Source organism: Podarcis cretensis (genome assembly GCF_951804945.1).
Source record: "Podarcis cretensis genome assembly, chromosome: 4".
In the NCBI taxonomy this organism is placed as follows: Eukaryota; Metazoa; Chordata; class Lepidosauria; order Squamata; family Lacertidae; genus Podarcis; species Podarcis cretensis.
Window position 1 is genome coordinate 77,129,696 of NC_137173.1, and position 18,336 is coordinate 77,148,031.

The following is an 18,336-nucleotide window of genomic DNA, read 5'->3' on the forward strand; positions in this document are numbered from 1 at the left end:
AAGGTCACAGAGCTGTTTACAATATTAAAAACACAAAGAATACCTACCCTAATAACGAACAAAAACAATATCGCTGCCACCACCACAGCCATAGATTGTTAAATTAGTTAAAGGCCTGGTTATAGATAAATGTTTCTGGCTGGCACCCTTCAAGAAATGGGGAGCCATGGCAGGAAAGGCCTGTTCTCATGCTGCCACCCTCTGGACCTTTCACGGAGGAGGCACACAAAGAAGGGCCTCAGGAAATGAGCCCTGGTATCTCATCATGTGCAAAAGAAGATGAATTCAGACACTGATAATGTTACGAATTTGCAGTTGTTGTGATAGTGGTGAATAAGGCTGTCTTTTTAGCTATCACAGTGTCCTCAAATTGCCACCTAGTGGGTCTCTTCTGGGAAATCAAAGTGTTCCTCCACCCATAATTGTTATCTCCTGTCTGTTATTGCTGACAGAGACATTTCTATCTCTGGGCAGCACTAGAATGTTAAGATTTTCTTTAATCTACCAAACATCCTGGGAAAAAAAATCATTTTATGTATCTCATCCTACAGGAGCATTGTGGGAATACTTGGGAACTAGAGCTTAGGACAACTAGCCCGTGGAAAAACAGCAGTAGCATCTTAAGTCTTCTTGCCTCCTATAATCAGAAATTCATCCCTATGTTTATTTTAGAATAGAATAAGCAACATGGCTGTGACCTCTTTGGAGTAATTTTTTTAGCCTTCCTCTTTAAGTGTGTATTTTAGGAGTCTTCCTTGAGCTTAGTTTAGCTCCATATTTGCTTTCTGTTGGTGTCAGCACCCCTCAATTTTGTTTGGTTTCTATGTAATTACATTCACCAAATAGCAAAAAGCTTTTGATTTGTAAAAATTCCAGAAATGTTACTTCATGGACGGAAGACATGGGGGTTTGTTGGAGGGGGGGGGAGTGTAAAGGAGGGGAAAAAAATTATATATTACTTAGAGTTTGACTTACATGAGATTGGCTGTATAGATGCTAAACAATAAGTTCCCCATTAGTCAGTTTAAATATTCCTATTTGGGTATTGTTTTCCCCACCCATAATAAGGTAAAAGGAAAGTCTAGGTTTATGCAATTCGATATGCAGTGCATCAGAGACTGAAAAGAAAAATGGATAAAAGTGTTTGCTAACATATGGCGTCTTTTTGCAGAGTGACCTTTGGTCATGTGGCATTACAGCTATCGAGATGGCAGAAGGTGCTCCTCGTAAGTGATATGTATCCATTTTCTACTGGCCTGATGGTTTTTTTGTTTTTTTTTTTTAAATTCTGAAACCTATATTCTGAAACTTGTTCTTTGTAACCGAAGCTTACACTTGAGATTTTTGAAAGCATAACGGTCGATTTCTGTTCTCTTGGATTCCCACCCCACCTCCTCTAGCAGCATAAAAATAAAGCACTATAAATAGTAGCGCCTTTTGCCAGATAGCCCTGTGCCAAATCATTACTTTGTGGTTGTGCCAGGGCTATAGAAACAAAACAATGGGAGAAACCTTGTAACTGAGATTTATTGAATCCATATAAACTTTCTGATGAGAGACATCAGATCTTTAAACAGATATGCTGCAGCAGTATCAATGCTTTGTGTTTGTGTAAACTGTAAAGAACAATCTTTAGTGGATAGTCTTGCCAAGGAAACTTAAGTCTCAAGTCCCCCCCCCCCCCCCGTTTCTATGGGTTATCAGAAATAGCAATTTCCATAAAATGCCTCGGTGCAGAGAATGAAATGCTTTTTTTTCTTATTTATTTCTAGCTCTCTGCGACATGCATCCAATGCGCGCCCTGTTTCTTATTCCTAGAAATCCTCCTCCACGGCTAAAATCGAAGAAATGGTATGTGGTTGCTATAATGGGAAGTTGGGTATTGGTTGTAATACAGCATTTTTCCTTTCACAAGACAGAAAGGCCACGTTCGGACATAATGCAGAACCACTGTTCAGAGCCACATTGAATGTGCCTTGCCTCTTTTCAGGCTTGTGTGATCTGCTTTCTCCTCCTCTTCCTATGCTCAGGAGCAGTTCAGAAGTTTTCACTTTCCTTTAAATGTTGCTTGTCATTACTTTCAAACTTAGGGTCGTGATTTAACATAACTATGTTGAGTTTCAGAATAAGAAAAATGGGAACTGTGAATTATAAAGCTGGGTTGCTAAAATCAACCATAAAAAGGTAAAGGTAAAGGTACCCCTGCCCGTACGGGCCAGTCTTGACAGACTCTGGGGTTGTGCGCCCATCTCACTTAAGAGGCCAGGGGCCAGCGCTGTCCGGAGACACTTCCGGGTCACGTGGCCAGCGTGACATCGCTGCTCTGGCCAGAGCCAGAGCCAGAGCCAGAGCCAGAGCCGCACACGGAAACGCCGTTTACCTTCCCGCTGGTAAGCGGTCCCTATTTATCTACTTGCACCCGGAGGTGCTTTTGAACTGCTAGGTTGGCAGGCGCTGGGACCGAGCAGCGGGAGCGCACCCCGCCGCAGGGATTCGAACCGCCGACCTTTTGATCGGCAAGCCCTAGGCGCTGAGGCTTTAACCCACAGCGCCACCTGCGTCCCCAAAATCAACCATAGGTGGTGTTAAACATGGTCCTTGGTTGGGATGAAATGACCAGGAAAAGCTTTCGTATTCAAGCCCAGCAGGTTGCTAGGGTTGTTTATATAGTGCTGAACTGAGGTTTAGTGTCCAAAAGTGGCCATTGTGTTACTTCTAAAGACCTGAAAAATAATTCACAGGTGTCTGAAAATTCTTAATTACTGAGTGAGAGCCCGAGCTGAGATCATTATATAGTTTTAATGGTTCTTAGCAATGCTTACATGTTAAAATAAAGGACAAAAAATAGGCATGGTTGACACCAGCTTCTTGTTAGGCTGACAAATTCTGCAGCCACTGAAGCTGAAAATGACACAACATATAATAAGGGAGTGGGCAAATGCCACCCAACTCCTGGCTTCCATGTTGAAGGTATTTGTTAAAATTCATGAAGTCTTTCACTATAATAATTGCAAACAGCGAATGGTATGGCTATCCATCTCACCAGATGACAGAAATTCATTAACTCTATCAGATTGTATTTTTAAGCCAAACCACTTTTATGAATAACTTTGACAGCCACTGAGAACCTCAAGGTGACTCTAGTTATGTTCAGGAATGCAGAGTTCTTGTGCTAATGTTTTAGAACTCTTTTTATAAATTACATTTAAGGAAATTAAATGGAGCTGTCCTTTGTTGAATTTTTGTGTGTGTGTGTGTGTGTGTGTGAGAGAGAGAGAGAATGACTGACTGATCATGTGCACCTGAGGTTCCTGTGGATCTCTATTTTGATTGGTTGGCCAGAATGGGGACTCATGCTAATTTAAAGCTATTTCCCCAGGAAAAATAGGCTCAGTTTGAACCAGGCACTTATTTACCATTTATTTCTAGAAAGATAACTCTCTAAATTTGTATAGCACTGCTTGCATTTGTTATTGAGTTAGAAAAATGTGATAATGACTCCCCTAAGATAATACATGCAAATATAATTGCTTTTCCTTGTGAAGTTATTGCCCTCACATTTTGTGTCGCATTCAGCCAAATTTGTTTGTCAGAGATTGGTCCTGCCACTTTTTAGGATGCAAGGTGAACCTTGCTAAATAAATTCTGATCTTGTCAAAATGACTCGAAATGTGTGTCATTTTCTTTTTGCTCAGGTCAAAAAAGTTCTTTAGTTTTATAGAGGGCTGTTTAGTGAAGAACTATATGCAACGACCTTCTACAGAGCAGCTTTTAAAACATCCATTTATACGCGATCAGCCAAATGAAAGGCAAGTCCGAATCCAGCTTAAAGATCACATAGACAGAACCAAGAAGAAGAGAGGCGAAAAGGGTATGTGATCTTTTCGAAACTACAGCCACAGTGTTTGTGTGCATGTTGTAGTAGTAATGTTTGTTCTAGAGCGGTATATAAAATAAATCACAGGTGTTCTGGATTACAAACTAAGGACCAAACTAGATGCAGGTATATATTTTGATTTCCCTTAAATAATTGCAGGTTACAGGTAGGTCGATTCTTGCTGGGTGTGAGGAGGGGAGGCTTATTTCTCCAGTGCCACATCATGATCCCAAGCAATCCCAACTTTCTGCATGGCTAGAAGCCATTGGCAACCACGGGGAATTTCCCCTCGTAAGGCTCCTAGCCATAGCTCATGGGGAGGGAAAATATTGGTGGGATAATGAAGAGATCAGACCTCCCTCATGCTGCCTTCCCAGTAAGACACCCACCCTGCCTGCCTATAATTTAAGGAAAAACAATATTGCATGCTTTGCATTAAATGATTACAATCAAACCTTGGTGGTCGAACGCAATCTGTTCTGGAAGCCTGTTCGGCTTCTGAAACATTCAACAACCGAGGCGTGGTTTCCGATTGGTTGCAAGAGCTTCTTGCACTCAAGCGGAAGCTGCGTCGGACGTTCAGGTTCCAAAAAACGTTTGAGAACCCAAGCATTTACTTCCAGGTTTTCGGCGTTTGGGAACGGAAACGTACGATAACAGAGGCGTTCGGGAGCCAAGGTATCATATATTTTTTTGCCCTGTGACAGGACCATAGAAGTGAAGGAGTAGAATGAAAGAGAAGTTGGAAATCAGTTTGGGCAAGTGGTTAGCAGGATCTACATCAAGTTGGGACTTGGACAGTTTGCTGCAATGGAAATTTATGCACCAGCCAAGCAGCCCTCGTCCTCTGCTGATACCAGGGCTGGGATGACCTCGCCTTTGTCTCTGCTGTCACTAGTCAACTGACAGAGCAGAGAAAGGATGTGTGTCTGTGCAATAGGTCTTCTACCATATAGATATTCTAATAGATGCAAAATAGCTATTTCGCTTTCTCTCGTTTGAGTCCACAAGTTTCAGTTGTGTTTGAAGTGTTTTATTTTGTATTACCACCCCATAGGAGTCGCTGTTTTGTGGTGGGGTGGTCTGTTAATGCTCACCATTGCATTCAACTCATACCTCGCAAAGGAAGCACAAACCTTTTAGGCCAGCGGTTCTCAACCTGTGGGTCCCCAGATGTTGTTGGACTACAATTAACTCCCATCATCCCTGAGCTCCGGCCTTGCTAGCTAGGGGTGATGGGAGTTGTAGTCCAACAACATCTGGGGACCCACAGGTTGAGAACTGCTGTTTTAGGCAGTGGTGGTGGTAGTGGGGGAGGACAGCCTTACTTTTCTGCCAAGGCATGAATTTCCTTTGTAGTAATTCATTTGGGGTTGGGCTAATCTGGAATAAGCACCACTCGGAACAAAATTATCCCCAACACCATACCTCTGGGGGTGGGCATCAATTTATTTTAATCAGATATAATACTGCACTTTCCATTTGTTCTGCAACTGCATAGAAAGAGGGAAGAACACTTTTCAAAACGAGGAAAGGAATTGAATACTCATGAGAAGGAGGTGCTGAGGCAGCATTCAGCCCCCGAACCACAAGTTGCCCACGTTAGCTTTAAAGAATGGGTAGAAAGTCAGTACTGTGATTTCTAAGACATCTTAGAAAACGTAGACATTTTAAAAAGCATGCAACTAGTTCTGCATGCCCACTAGGTTCTGGATGAGTTTCCTGAAAAGCAGTTTCCTGAAGTGGGAAATTACTGCAAAAGGTGTTTACAAAATGGCACAGCAACCTGCCAGTTAGATGTCAAAAAAGTGTCAGAAATTCCACCTGAAATAGCGCTTTGGAATCCAGCCCCAATATTTATCTTTGACCTCTTCCAAAGTGGTCATTTTGAAGATAGGATTGAGAGCCCTGAGTAGAGAGAGAGTTGTAGTACTGGTGTACTGTGTATCTAAAATTTCCACATTGAATTCCTGGGTTTAATTTCGTGCTCCTCGTCTGGTGGAGTAGCTTTGGACGGTTCGCAGCAACAATATTTTTCACACTCTCTAGTGTGAATAATTGCCCTGTGTTTCTGAAACTGCCTCCCTAAAATTCACTAGGAAGGGCGTCGTGTGTCCTTTTCACATCATTACTATAGTTGGTGAAATACTCATGTTGGTGAAATTGCCTATTATTATCATCATTATCTTGGAGCTTTCCCAAAGCTTTGGCTGATAAAACAGCTTTTGCATAGAACTCCTATGTTCTATTTGGAATGTGGGGTTTAAACATCCCGGGATAATTGTTTTCACGACTGTTTTCTCCTGCCACATTCTCCCCACCCCACCCCACTCCTACCAGATGAAACTGAATATGAATATAGTGGAAGTGAAGAAGAGGAAGAGGAAGTGCCTGAACAAGAAGGAGAGCCAAGGTAGTGTATCTCTAACATGATGATCCAACAGAGAAATGTTAGGGGTCAGTTAAAAATTCTCTGTGGAGATCTGGTTTGCAAGATCACCAAACTCAAGAAAACAAGAGCAGACCAAAGGCCCATCTGGTTCAGTATCCTCTTCTCACAGTAGCCGGACAGGTGCCACCAAGCAGGTCCTGGAGTGTAACAGCACCCTCCCCGCTTTAATTCCCAGCAGCTGGTATAAAGGGCCAAGTTGTCTCTGACAGTGGAGGTACAACATAGGCATCTTGGCTCATAGCCTTTGATAGCCCCACCCTCCATGACACTAAAGTCTTACTCTTAAAAGGCAGGGGTAGAATCCTTAATATTAATGATTGGTGTAGAATAAGGAGTTTCTCTCTCTGTCTGTTTGTGTTGGGGGGCAGGGAATCAATTTTATCATTTGTTCTGAACCCTTGTTAGGATTGCCGTCCAGCTTAGAGTTGAGTGTGCAGCAGCTTGGAACATTTTGTTTGAGCACAGAAAGCTCACCAAGGTTCAAATCCCAGCTTAGGTGTGAAGCTCATTCGCTTCGTCTTGGCCTAATCCTCTCCGCAAGATGGAATAATGTTTAAATGATTGCAACAACGGCACATGAGAGGTCCAGTGTCACACGACCAGAAGCAAAGCAATGACCTCATTTCCCATAATGCAGGGGCAAATGTAAAATATTGTTTGTTTGCTCAATATTAAAGATCTCGAAATACCAAACATACCAAATGGTAGCCTAGGCAAATCTTGGGATATGATAAGCACTGCAAAGCATAAAGATGCTTGAGACATTGCAATGAATAACTTGGAGATTACTAAGAACCAGCTGTGTGTGTGTGTGTGTGTGTGTGTGTGAGAGAGAGAGAGAGAGAGAGAGAGAGAGAGAGAGAGAGAGAGAGATCATTTCCCCTTAAAAACAAGAAAGCAAAACACCCAGATTTTTGTTCATACTTCTGGAGAAAATTGACTACATTCTGATTTCTGCTGATTTGGCACTCCCAACCCCCCCTCCTGCAGTGTTACTGTACATTTTAGTGTTCCCCAGGGGAAATCAAAGAAAGATGTGAAATGAAAAAGTTCCCAGCAGCATGCTTGAGTTATTTACTTACTGGCTTTTGTTTGTTGTTTTAATAACTCCCCCCTTCTCCTTCTTACAGTTCTATTGTTAATGTGCCTGGAGAATCTACCCTCAGACGTGATTTCCTGAGATTGCAGCAGGAAAACAAGGAACGTTCTGAAGCTCTTCGGAGACAACAGCTGCTACAGGAACAGCAGCTCCGAGAGCAAGAGGAATACAAGCGACAGCTGCTGGCAGAGAGACAAAAGCGCATTGAACAGCAGAAAGAGCAGAGGAGGAGACTAGAAGAGGTAGAAACAGGCCAGAACGGAAAAGTCTACTCTTTTCACCTTTTGTTAAAAGGGCCAAAGGATACAGATTCTCTCCTAAGATCCTGAAAATGCTGGAGCCTCTGAATAAACACCTCCTGCTGTGGCGTTTCTGATGCTAGAATAGTTGGATTGAGGCAATAGGTCTAATGATCAGGAACAGCCAAGCCAAAGGGGGAGTTTTAGTTGTCTGTTTTGCAGCTTCCTTTCTGTCCTGCAGTGTCTGAATTGGGTGCTAAGGTTTGGAGGCTATCAGGCCATTTCTATAATAATAATAATAATAATAATAATAATAATAATAATAATAATAATTTATACCCCACCCATCTGGCCGGGCTTCCCCAGCCACTCTGGGTGGCTTCCAACAAAATATTAAAATACAGTAATGCATCAAGTATGATATGATGACGTGATACAAAACGCACAAAATGTAATCCTAGCCTAAACATGCTGAAAGTAACCAATACCTGCCTGCTGGATTATTCAACCATGAGGTGTGCCAACTGTATGAGGCTGAGGCCTCTACAGCCCTGCCCCCCCAATGTCCACTGGGAAGGGGCTCAGCCCCCTAATCTTGAGGGGGTAGAAGAAGCCTGGCAGGCTGTCGCCCTGGGCTGCGCAGCGTTGGGAGACGCCATGCAGACTAGTGCATCCTGGCGCATGGATGTCACATCGAGAGCAGTCCTGGTCAGCTTTTCCTGATGCAACAGTCGTCACACGCAGACAGCATCAGCCCTACCAATGTTGGGCACAAACTTTGTGCCTGTGTTCATCATTTAAGCCTAATTGGGGTGTGTTCCTTCAACACAGCAGCTGTGAGCAAGCGGCTGTGACATCTAGTGGCTCGCTCCCCACCCCTTTCACAAAAAGGGCATGGCTCTATGTAACAACTAAGACACCATGTGTGCACCTGTGTGGGTGAAGGCTTTTATTTGACCTGGAGCTCTGCACAATCGTAGTTCCTGAATCCAGTAGGCCTTCTCACATATATATGGGGCTATGCTTCAGGTGGGTCATTCTCCTCACGCAGAAGCTAGGGGCAGGATGCTCTGCATTGACAAACGCAAGATTGCTAGTGCTCAAATTGGGCTCTAGAAAAACATGGTGTTGCCTACTTTCTCCTAACTCCAGTTTTGATGCTTACAAGGCGCTCAACGGCTTCCTTAAATTGTTTGCGTTTTTCCTGCTTTGTGAGACAGTTTTGTTGTTTTTAGAAGTTCTTATATAATCATTCTTGTCTTAGTTTCACACAAACAGCAAGACTCGGCAGACTGAAATACTTTTAAATAATTACCTGAGGGCTAGTTCACAGATGAGAGCTTTTTTTGACGCTGGCATTCAGTTATTATGAAGCTGTCACAGACTAAACACTACAGATAAAACTTTCATATTGCCGGATGTCATGACAATTGTTCAGAGACAGCGGATGTACTAGCCTAAAACTGGCAGAGGTTTCTAGAAGTTTGATTGTACTTTGCCCTGACTTAGATGCCATGTTCACTATGACAAACAATGATTTATTGGCCAAGGAACAAGCAATTCCTCTTTGCCCTTCTCTCCCCCCCCCCCCCCCTGCTTGAGACCTGGTTGTAAATGAGCCAGGATTGCAGTGACTCAGACGGAATCATATTCTTCTAGCTAGTGGGCAGAGCAGGAAACATAAACCTGGGAACTGGGGAAGCTTCTGTTCAGTGTGTTATTTATTCCCATGTTTTCTGTAGGATTTTCACTTTGTGAAAAGGTGGTGTGCTACTTTACCACCTTGGATGATTTTGTGTTCTGCACAGAGCAGAGGCAGTTGGTACATGTTTAGAAGCATTTGGTGTATGTCATGGTTTTAAAAATACAGCAATGTACCATGAAGAATTAAGTATTAATAAGACATGTTATTGAATTCTGTTGAATCCGTATTGCCATGTTCCCTATTACTGGGTTAACTGACAAAAATTTGACTGGAAAAATCTTCAGTTTTGAAAAAGAACAGAACAACTAATGCTCAAACTATTTAGAATCTTTTTGGCCAGATCACTAATAGTGATTCTTGGAAGAATGTTGACCAAACGAACTATTTAGGGAGAAGAGGAAGCAAATCAGAAACTGAAAAAATATATGAGTCAAGTCGCTTGAGGACTGTGTCCTCAATTCACCTTATGTGTTGCAAATGCAATAAAGTAAATCAAGGGAAGTTGAATGATGCTCTCCCCCTCCCCCCAAATATTTGAAGTCCTTTTTTGTATGTTCTTTAGTGGACTGAATATTGATAGTAAAGAAGCCATGGATTGCTTTGTTTTGGGTGGTGGGTTTAAGGCTGTCTATATAGCATTTTCCCATATGTTTTGTGACAGGGATTACAGGAATATTTCATACAATAAGTAGGTTCGGGGGATGTAATGCCAGCCCTTTTAAAATATGGGATTGCTTTCCAAATACTGGCACACACCCAGATGGATTTGACAGAGGTTTTTTGCAGAGTTGCATTGGAAATACATTCTTTTTCAGAATTTAAATAAGAGTTTGAAAGCCAACGTGGTGTATTAAATGGAGTATGTGCCCTGAATGTGAGAAACCCCAGGTATGCACTGAGATAAAATCCAACAAAGATCCTGGTGAACTTCTGCAATACATGTCCAACAACCCATTCCTTAAGACAATACATTCTTGTGTTCTCTAGAACTATTCAGGATGGATATTAGGCAAAGCAGCAACATAAGCTGGGCCTGTAGAAAAAGCCCCAAAGTTCTGCAGTTCATAATAGTATTGAGATGGGCTGCAGGGGCTTTTTTTTGTAGGCTGTGTGTGTGGACTGCTGAGCTGCAAGTCCAACCTGGTCTTCCACCAGCAGCAAAATCGGTGGCAGCTACACTGAACAAGGCACCTCCTCACTCATTTGTGTATTGCCGTTGATAGGTGATTGGGGTTCTCCTAAAACAGGAAGGAGTGCTCCATTGTTTCCCAAGCCGTCCCAGGAAACATTGGAGCAGATGTCGCCGTCTGTTCAACTTTTTAATCACACACAGCATTTTTGCACTAGTGGCAATAATATTACTTATTATTATAATATTTATTCTACACCTTTCCTCCAAGGAGGCAAGAGGGCATAAATAGTTCTCCCCTTTCTCATTTTATCCTCACAGTAACAGTGTGCAGTAGGTAAGGGTAAAAAACTGTTAACTGGCCCAGCGAGCATATTTAAGGATTTTATATGGAAGCCAACCTCAAGTTGGGAAGTAACATTTAAATTTGATTGATGCATCACCCTGTTTCTAGTATCTGCCACTTTTGCATGTATTGCTTCATAGATTCGTTTCATGCTGTATATAAATTAATGTGCATTTAGAAAAACATCCACACAGAAATTCAAATTTAAATATGTACTGTATATAAATAGCATTTTTGAAAAATATATATCTTAAAATATACATTTTTATAGTGTGTTCCTTCCAGATATGCTGCATTTTGATATTGTATCGGGCCAATTACTGCATTCCAAAATTTGGGAATTGGAAATCCAAAGGATGTTCTGGTCAGGAGGTGCAAATCTGACCAATGTTTTTGCAAAAACCTCAAGTATCCTTAGACAGAAAAATAAAAAGCTGAACTTGGTTGATTTAAGAGTTAGGCGAGGTGAGACGTTTGTATACATCACAATATATACATATTTTAAATGCAGCAACAAAGAAGAGAACGGGAGGCTCGGAGGCAGCAAGAGCGGGAGCAAAGAAGGAGAGAGCAGGAGGAGAAGAAACGAATGGAGGAAATGGAAAAGAGGCGCAAGGAAGAAGAGGAGAGAAGGAGAGCAGAGGAGGAAAAGAGGAGAGTAGAGAGAGAGCAGGTAAGTCAGAAGCAATGCGAATTAAGTATGATTTCCCTCCCCACCAGAACAAAATATTGAAGAAAACCAGCAGGAAGCCTTGCGTGGTAAAAAAAAACATCCATATTGCATGTAAAAAGAATATTTGTTGCATATGTCACACCTAATGGGCTTCAAAATAAAGTTTTATTTAGGGGTGGGACACACACACCCAAAGAAGGCTGGAGAAGCTGAGCTTTATATTGAATTATATTTGGCTCTTCGCTTCCCTTCTTAGTCACTCGCTATAGCACATATGGAAATTTATTACACAGAGCTATGGCATTTAAATTGCTTGACATGGTGGGTGAATTTCCATTACATTCATTAAACTGAGGCAAGATGGGACTTAGGTTTTGTGCTATTACCATCTTTCAAATGCCAAATTCAAACTGTGCATATATATATTTTGCAGGCTTGTACACTAAAATGCCTTAATAGGGGCCTGTTTTCCAAATCGTATCAGCTTTGCCTGCTTAAAATGAATTATAATTTGATACATGATGTAAAAAATCAAATCAAATGCCTTAATATAAGTATCAATGTCAGTACTAGGAAAACAATATTCTGTGTAAGTGGGCCTGAAATAACTTAACACTTTGTATTCAGAAAAAAAAATAGCGCTTGCCACTATCGGTAATTGTACTTGGATTGCAACAATTTCCCCTCCCCTGCTGTGACATTTATTTTGAGAATTCTGAAATGGTAAAAATGAATATTAAGTAACTGAAGCACATAATGGCAGAAATGTTACCTACTATTAGATACCCATGTGTGCTAGGTTGTCCTATGAAATGGCGGTAAATTGCCCCAAATCAGGAAATTCTGCATGCAGAAGACGGCCTTTGTAGCCCTGCGAACATGCGGAGGCTACACACCTCGTCTCACTCCCAACATCCCTTTTCCTGCCAGCTCTGGGGTCAGTCTATCATGCATTGAGAGGGAAGATCTGAATGGGAAATCTTCACACATTAGGTCGATCATCCGGAAGTTTCTAAGCACATTCAGGAGAGCATTCTGCCTTCTGCATTCATGCACAATTTATGAAGGTCTGAAGCTCTAGCAGTTGGGACAGGGATGTTTGAGGTGGGACTAGGTGGGCAGTTCTGCCCCTTCCACACGTTCTGAGAAGAGGGCTCCTGCATGCCGCAAACATCCACCTCACACTGCACATCTGGGCCCCATTGAATGGGACGGTGATGATGCACAAATCCATTTGAGGTTACTAGTTGCATGCGACTAGAATTGGACCGGGGCTAAGGGGGGAAAAACCCAACCTTCTAACAATACAATGGCAACTCAGAGAGATGTTATTCAAACTCTATCCCTATGGCTGATTTTAAGAAATTACACTTCTGTCTTCACTTCACCTGAACTCTGGATTTGCAAGAGGTGCATATAACAAATCTGTATACATCATTTCTTTTCCTTCATGAGATTTCAAGTAGCTCCCATTTTGCCACAGCACTGAATCATTAATTGCTTTTGCATACACTGTCTCTCTGTGTTTGAGTGCATGTCTTTTATGTTACCTACATTTATTAATTTGCATGGTAGGATGTTCTTAGCTTCGGATATGGTGCTGCATATTTAGGCTTGGTTTAGAGGGCCAGACAAATCAGTGTTTGACTTCTGAAGTGTAAGGCTTAGATTTCCAGATGAAAAGGCTTTTTTGGTTTTCTACCTGTTCTCTAGTGGATGTTTGTTTGTTTGTGTTTTGTCATAACCACCACATACTTGGGCAAGACTGGCATTGCTTTGATGACAGAGGCTAGGATAATCTACAGTCGAGGTTAGAGTTGTGTTTGGCAGAGTAGTTACCTGTGGGAAGCTTGCAAAAGGGATGCCTTAACGAAGCCTGGCTCTAGCTGTTGCTAACGGTTCATCACACAGTGCCTAAAACTAATTATTTTAATAAAAGTTGCATGTGGTTTTGCGTTGGCTGTGTTGGTAAGACTTGTTGTGTTTTTAACTCTCGGTTCGTTTCCAAAATACATTTTTGCTTATTTTTTTCTTTAATAAACATTTTTCAAAATTCATCAGACAACCTAGGAACTCTTCCCACCTGACTTTCTCAAAAACCATCTTAGTCTTTTAGTGGAGTACTTTTCAGCCATTACTTAGGTCAGTGTTTCCCGAACTTGGATCTCCAGCTGTTTTTGGACTACAACTCCCATCATTCCTAGGTAACAGGATGTGGTCAAGGATGATGGGAAATGGAGTCCAAAACAACAGCTGGACGCCTAAGTTTGGGAAACACTGCTTTAGGTGATAGGGTTTTCTTAACTTGTTCACTGAGGATTCACAAGAAGCGATTCACCCGAAGTGAATTGTTGCCTGAAGGTTGCCTGGGGTGGTTTTGCTACTCAGGTGGTTTCGATGCATTCCTGTTGTGAACAATTTTATTGCTGGGTAATTTCTGTGTGACAGGAGTATATCAGGCGACAGCTAGAAGAGGAGCAGCGGCACTTGGAAATTCTTCAGCAGCAGCTGCTCCAGGAGCAGGCCATGTTACTGGTAACGCACCTGTATCTGTTTTTGTTCAGTAGCAATAGGTTTTTTCCCTTTCTCTGGCTGGTGTCCCAGGCTTTTCCCAGTTGGACACAACTGAGCTTTACTGTATGCACAATAGAACTTGGAACAAAAGCCATTTATGTTATAGCGCATTGGGCTGGCAGGCACATGTGAAAATTACTGTATCACAGTGCAATAAGAGTAGATTTCTGTTTTTAAAGTTGGGGATGTACTGGCTTGGTAGTCAAGTTTTTTGTTTTTTTGTTTTTGGAACAGCCCTCCTTAGAATAACAAGAGTGCAGACCATAATATTTATTCTTCTTCTTATTAAACACTGAATATAAAGGCCAGGTTGTTGTCTCCTTCCCCCTTCCCTTCCCCTACCTTGCCTCCAAAAACACACTGTCCTTCAAGATTACACTTGATTGCTCTTCTTTAAAAAATAATTTAATTAATTAAAACACCACTGTTCCTTTGGGTTTCCAGACTTGCTCAGGTTAGCATAAAACATCGCCAAGAAAAAAACAATACCAAAACCCAATACGTGCTCCTTGGGGTCCAGTTTTAATGGTTGGTACACTCGGTTGCATTGTAGCAGTAGTACACCCTTGGTACTCACGTCTTGAATGCTGACCTGTTTTCTCAAAGGAATACAGATGGCGGGAAATGGAAGAACACCGACAAGCAGAGAGGCTGCAGCGCCAGTTGCAACAGGAGCAGGCGTATCTCTTGTCACTTCAGCATGACCATAGGCGGCAGCAGCAACAGCAACAACAACAGCAACAGCAGCAACAGCAACAAGAAAGGAATAAACAAAATTATCATACTCCTGAGCCTAAATCCCATTATGAGCCTTCTGAAAGACCACGGGAGGTAACTGAAATTTTGAAATTTAGCAAGCTTTTTTCAACGCTTATTCATTTAAAACATTTATATATGCATACAGTGGATCCAACTTTTGAGTTGCGAATGCGGCAAACCTGGAAGTGGGTTTGCTGCTTGCATGTGCGCAGAAGCACTCTGCAGCACTGTGTGCATAAGCAGAAGTGGTCCTCCAGTTATGGAATTTCGGGGATACGGCCGGGCCTCCGGAACGGATCCTGTTCGTAACTGGAGGTACCACTGTGTGTGTGTGTGTGTGTGTGTGTGTGTGTACACGTGTGTGTCTACGTGTGTGTACACACACACACACACACGAGAGAGAGAGAGAGAGAGAGAGAGATTCATATTCATTCCAAGGAACTCAAGAAAGGCTACATATTTCCTCTAAGTTTATCATCACAATTATCCTGCAAAGTAGCTGAGGCTTAGAGTGATGATTTGAACCTGCTGCCTTTGCAGAGATGCCCAGTCCTGGATGCTGAACAGTATTGGGAGCCAGTGTGCTTCAGAGGTGGAAAAATGGACTCTACGATTCTGTGATTCTTTTAAAGTCTTTTAGGATTGGATCTATTTCTGCCCATTCTGTATGCAAGCGACCATTATATCATTTTGCAGCAATAGATTCCATATATGTGTGTAATTTCATGTGCATTATATGGAGAATGCCACTACCAACCCTCTGGAGAAGCCAAGTGTGATGAATACACTGTAGGCAAGGATCAGAGGTGGGCTGATTTTCCAGCCATTTTCATTTTTTCAGCCATTCTTGAGCTTCTCATTGAGAAACTGATAAACCTTCTAAGGGACTCCTGGGTTTTTATGCCCACACTTTGCAAACTTTTGCAGTCAATCATTATGTAGAAACACTGTTGTTCTATTAGCACCGTTTCCCCCCCATTTCTGGTCGTGTGTCTGTATGTCAGTGTCAAAGAGAGAACCGTTTTACTAGTTAGAAAGACATAGTAATTCAAATGTGCTTTTATAGTTGATGTAACTTTTGCAATGTTTTGTCATACCTGGTATTCCTTGAAATCCCACGAAAGTCGCAGACAATCTTCCCGGTCAAATATGGCCATGCAAGTCCAGCTCATGTACTTTTTGGTTTTTCTTTCAGGTTGACGATAGATATAGGAAAAATAACCAGGGCTCCCCTGAAGCACAGTCTAAACAGACGAGCAAAGTGTTGGAGCCACCAGTGCCTTCAAGATCAGAGTCCTTTTCAAATGGAAATTCCGAGCCTGTTCAGCCTTCACTGCAAAAGCCAATGGAACCACAGGTAAAGGCAGAAAAGGTCTCTGGGAGAAGTATGTGGGAAGCTGATGAATGACCGAGAGGTATGGAAAGCCACAGATACAAATGAACAGCGTGAGGATGACTGTGTCTTGGAAAACATGTTCACTATGTGTGAATGACTTGTAACTCCTGCGCTAAGCGAAGCTAGCTAACACTGCCCTTGCACCTACTTTTTTTCTTTTCTCCTGGTAAAACTGACTTTATGCAGCTTTCCTTAAAAGTTTGGTGGGTTGTAAGGAAGAAAAATGTGTTTTAGTGTATTCTGTTGAAAAACTGGCGCTGAAATACAGAAACACTTGCATTCCGCTTGCTGACTTGATCTTTTGAAAGGACAACGATGCAGCAGTTGACCCAGAATCCCATTCCTTTTTAATGGTGGTTTCCCTAAAAAATCTTCCAATGACCGCTGAGTCATCTAGTGGCATGACTTAAGTAGCAAGCTACTTATGGCAAAAACAAACAAACCACTGCGTTGCACTTCTGCAATCAAGCAGACTCAGTCCGTCTGTGAAAGCAGTCTTTGCCAGACAGCCATGTAACTAGGTCTCCAGGTGTAATTTTACCTTCATGATTGCTTTTGAGGGATGATTCCTTTGGCTACAAACAATATTTCACTGATATGTGCCCCTTTCTTTTTACTTAAGGATTAAAAAACAACAACTGAGTTCCTAGTTGAATTCATTTCATGGGATTCTCTTTGTATATTTATGGGTGACACTATGTAGATATAATATATTTTTAGAAGTAGCCACCTCTACCTTTTTAGCCTTGTTCAGGTACAATCTATATACAAAAAGGTTATTGTTCACCTGTGTAGCACAAGTGCAGAACCCTCTTTTATTTTGACGTGATGTGTTAGAAGAAAATAACCTGTTTTTGAAAACCTTAGCCACTTTCGTAAATATTTGGCTATTACATTTTAATAGATCTTTGAAAACCTTTACAGCGGCATAGGTTGTCAGTAGAAGCTCAAGAAAAACAGGTTTCTAAATATATCTAAAATGCAGTTTTAATATAATACACTTATGCTAGAAGCTTGCAGCAAAACAAATTGGCCGCTTCAAATCACGATGTGAAATTGTGGTGGTGTCGATTGGGACGGCATTTTGCTCCCCTTTTAATTTCCTATCTTCTTTTTCCTTGAACCACTTAAAATTCCTTCATTTTTCCTATGTTTGCAGTCCTATTCCATCTACTTGACTCATGGGTTCCTTATTCCTAAGCTCCTCCTACACTCTGGCGATTCTGTACAATATCTCCTTATGACATTTTAATCTCTGCAACACATGATCCTTTTTTTCTGGATTTAAAAGAAGCTGACCTGCAAACTGTTAAGAGTCTGTTCAGCTGAACATTCCATGCCAATGGATCAGCCAAAATCATCAGGGACTTTATTGCCATAATCAGAATTTGATACACCCGCAATACTTGCTCTGAACAAACACACACATACATCCACTTTCTCACACTCTTGTTGCATTTAATTCTGCCCAGTGCTCACTGTGCTCAGAGTCCTGTGATTACTTGTTTGTAGGGTGACCTTGAATCTGCACTACTTCCCAGATTAATAGAAATGGGGTGAATTTGGAAGCATTGAGGAAAACATTTCCATTTCCTTTCACAATATTAGAAGGGGGGAAATTACTCTGGTGTGTTTATTTACTTTTTAAAAATGTCCTTAATGAGGTGTGCAGGCTGTGGTGGAAAAGAGTACTTAGCAAAATTATGTATACGTATATCCCCAAAAGAGGTGGCTATTGCAAGGCTACCCTTGGAGGGTTCAGAGTTAACTATGGATTTAAAGCTGTGCTTCCATAGTGTGTGTGGTCATACTTATGTGTCGTCTCTAATGTGCATCTCTAGTATAAATTACCTGTGACACATACAATATGTGTATATTGTTTTTTATACAGCATAGTGTATGTGCATGTTATATAATGCCACTGTGCACATATTTTCAGCCAGTGACTGCTGAAAATGTAAAGGGTGTCTAATTTTTGTTCTATGTGATTCTGTCTTAATGCCTTAAAAGCAACTTACTACGTGATCTAAAGATGCCGGCAAATTGTTTTGAAACCAATATATACCGTACTTTTCTGTGTATAACAC

General features: G+C 41.6%; 1 protein-coding gene across 4 annotated transcripts in view; it reads left to right on the forward strand.

The window, feature by feature from the left end:
• MAP4K4 (mitogen-activated protein kinase kinase kinase kinase 4) overlaps positions 1-18,336 on the forward strand; it is a 136,477-nt gene that overhangs the window by 91,690 nt on the left and 26,451 nt on the right. For all 4 annotated transcript variants that reach the window (XM_079973142.1, XM_079973143.1, XM_079973144.1 and 1 more), the window contains exons 8-16: positions 1,172-1,226; positions 1,773-1,851; positions 3,696-3,871; positions 6,218-6,290; positions 7,460-7,670; positions 11,359-11,520; positions 13,969-14,055; positions 14,701-14,925; positions 16,049-16,210. In XM_079973142.1, the coding sequence (XP_079829268.1) occupies positions 1,172-1,226; positions 1,773-1,851; positions 3,696-3,871; positions 6,218-6,290; positions 7,460-7,670; positions 11,359-11,520; positions 13,969-14,055; positions 14,701-14,925; positions 16,049-16,210 (1,230 nt within the window). The remainder of the gene's footprint in view (positions 1-1,171; positions 1,227-1,772; positions 1,852-3,695; positions 3,872-6,217; positions 6,291-7,459; positions 7,671-11,358; positions 11,521-13,968; positions 14,056-14,700; positions 14,926-16,048; positions 16,211-18,336) is intronic.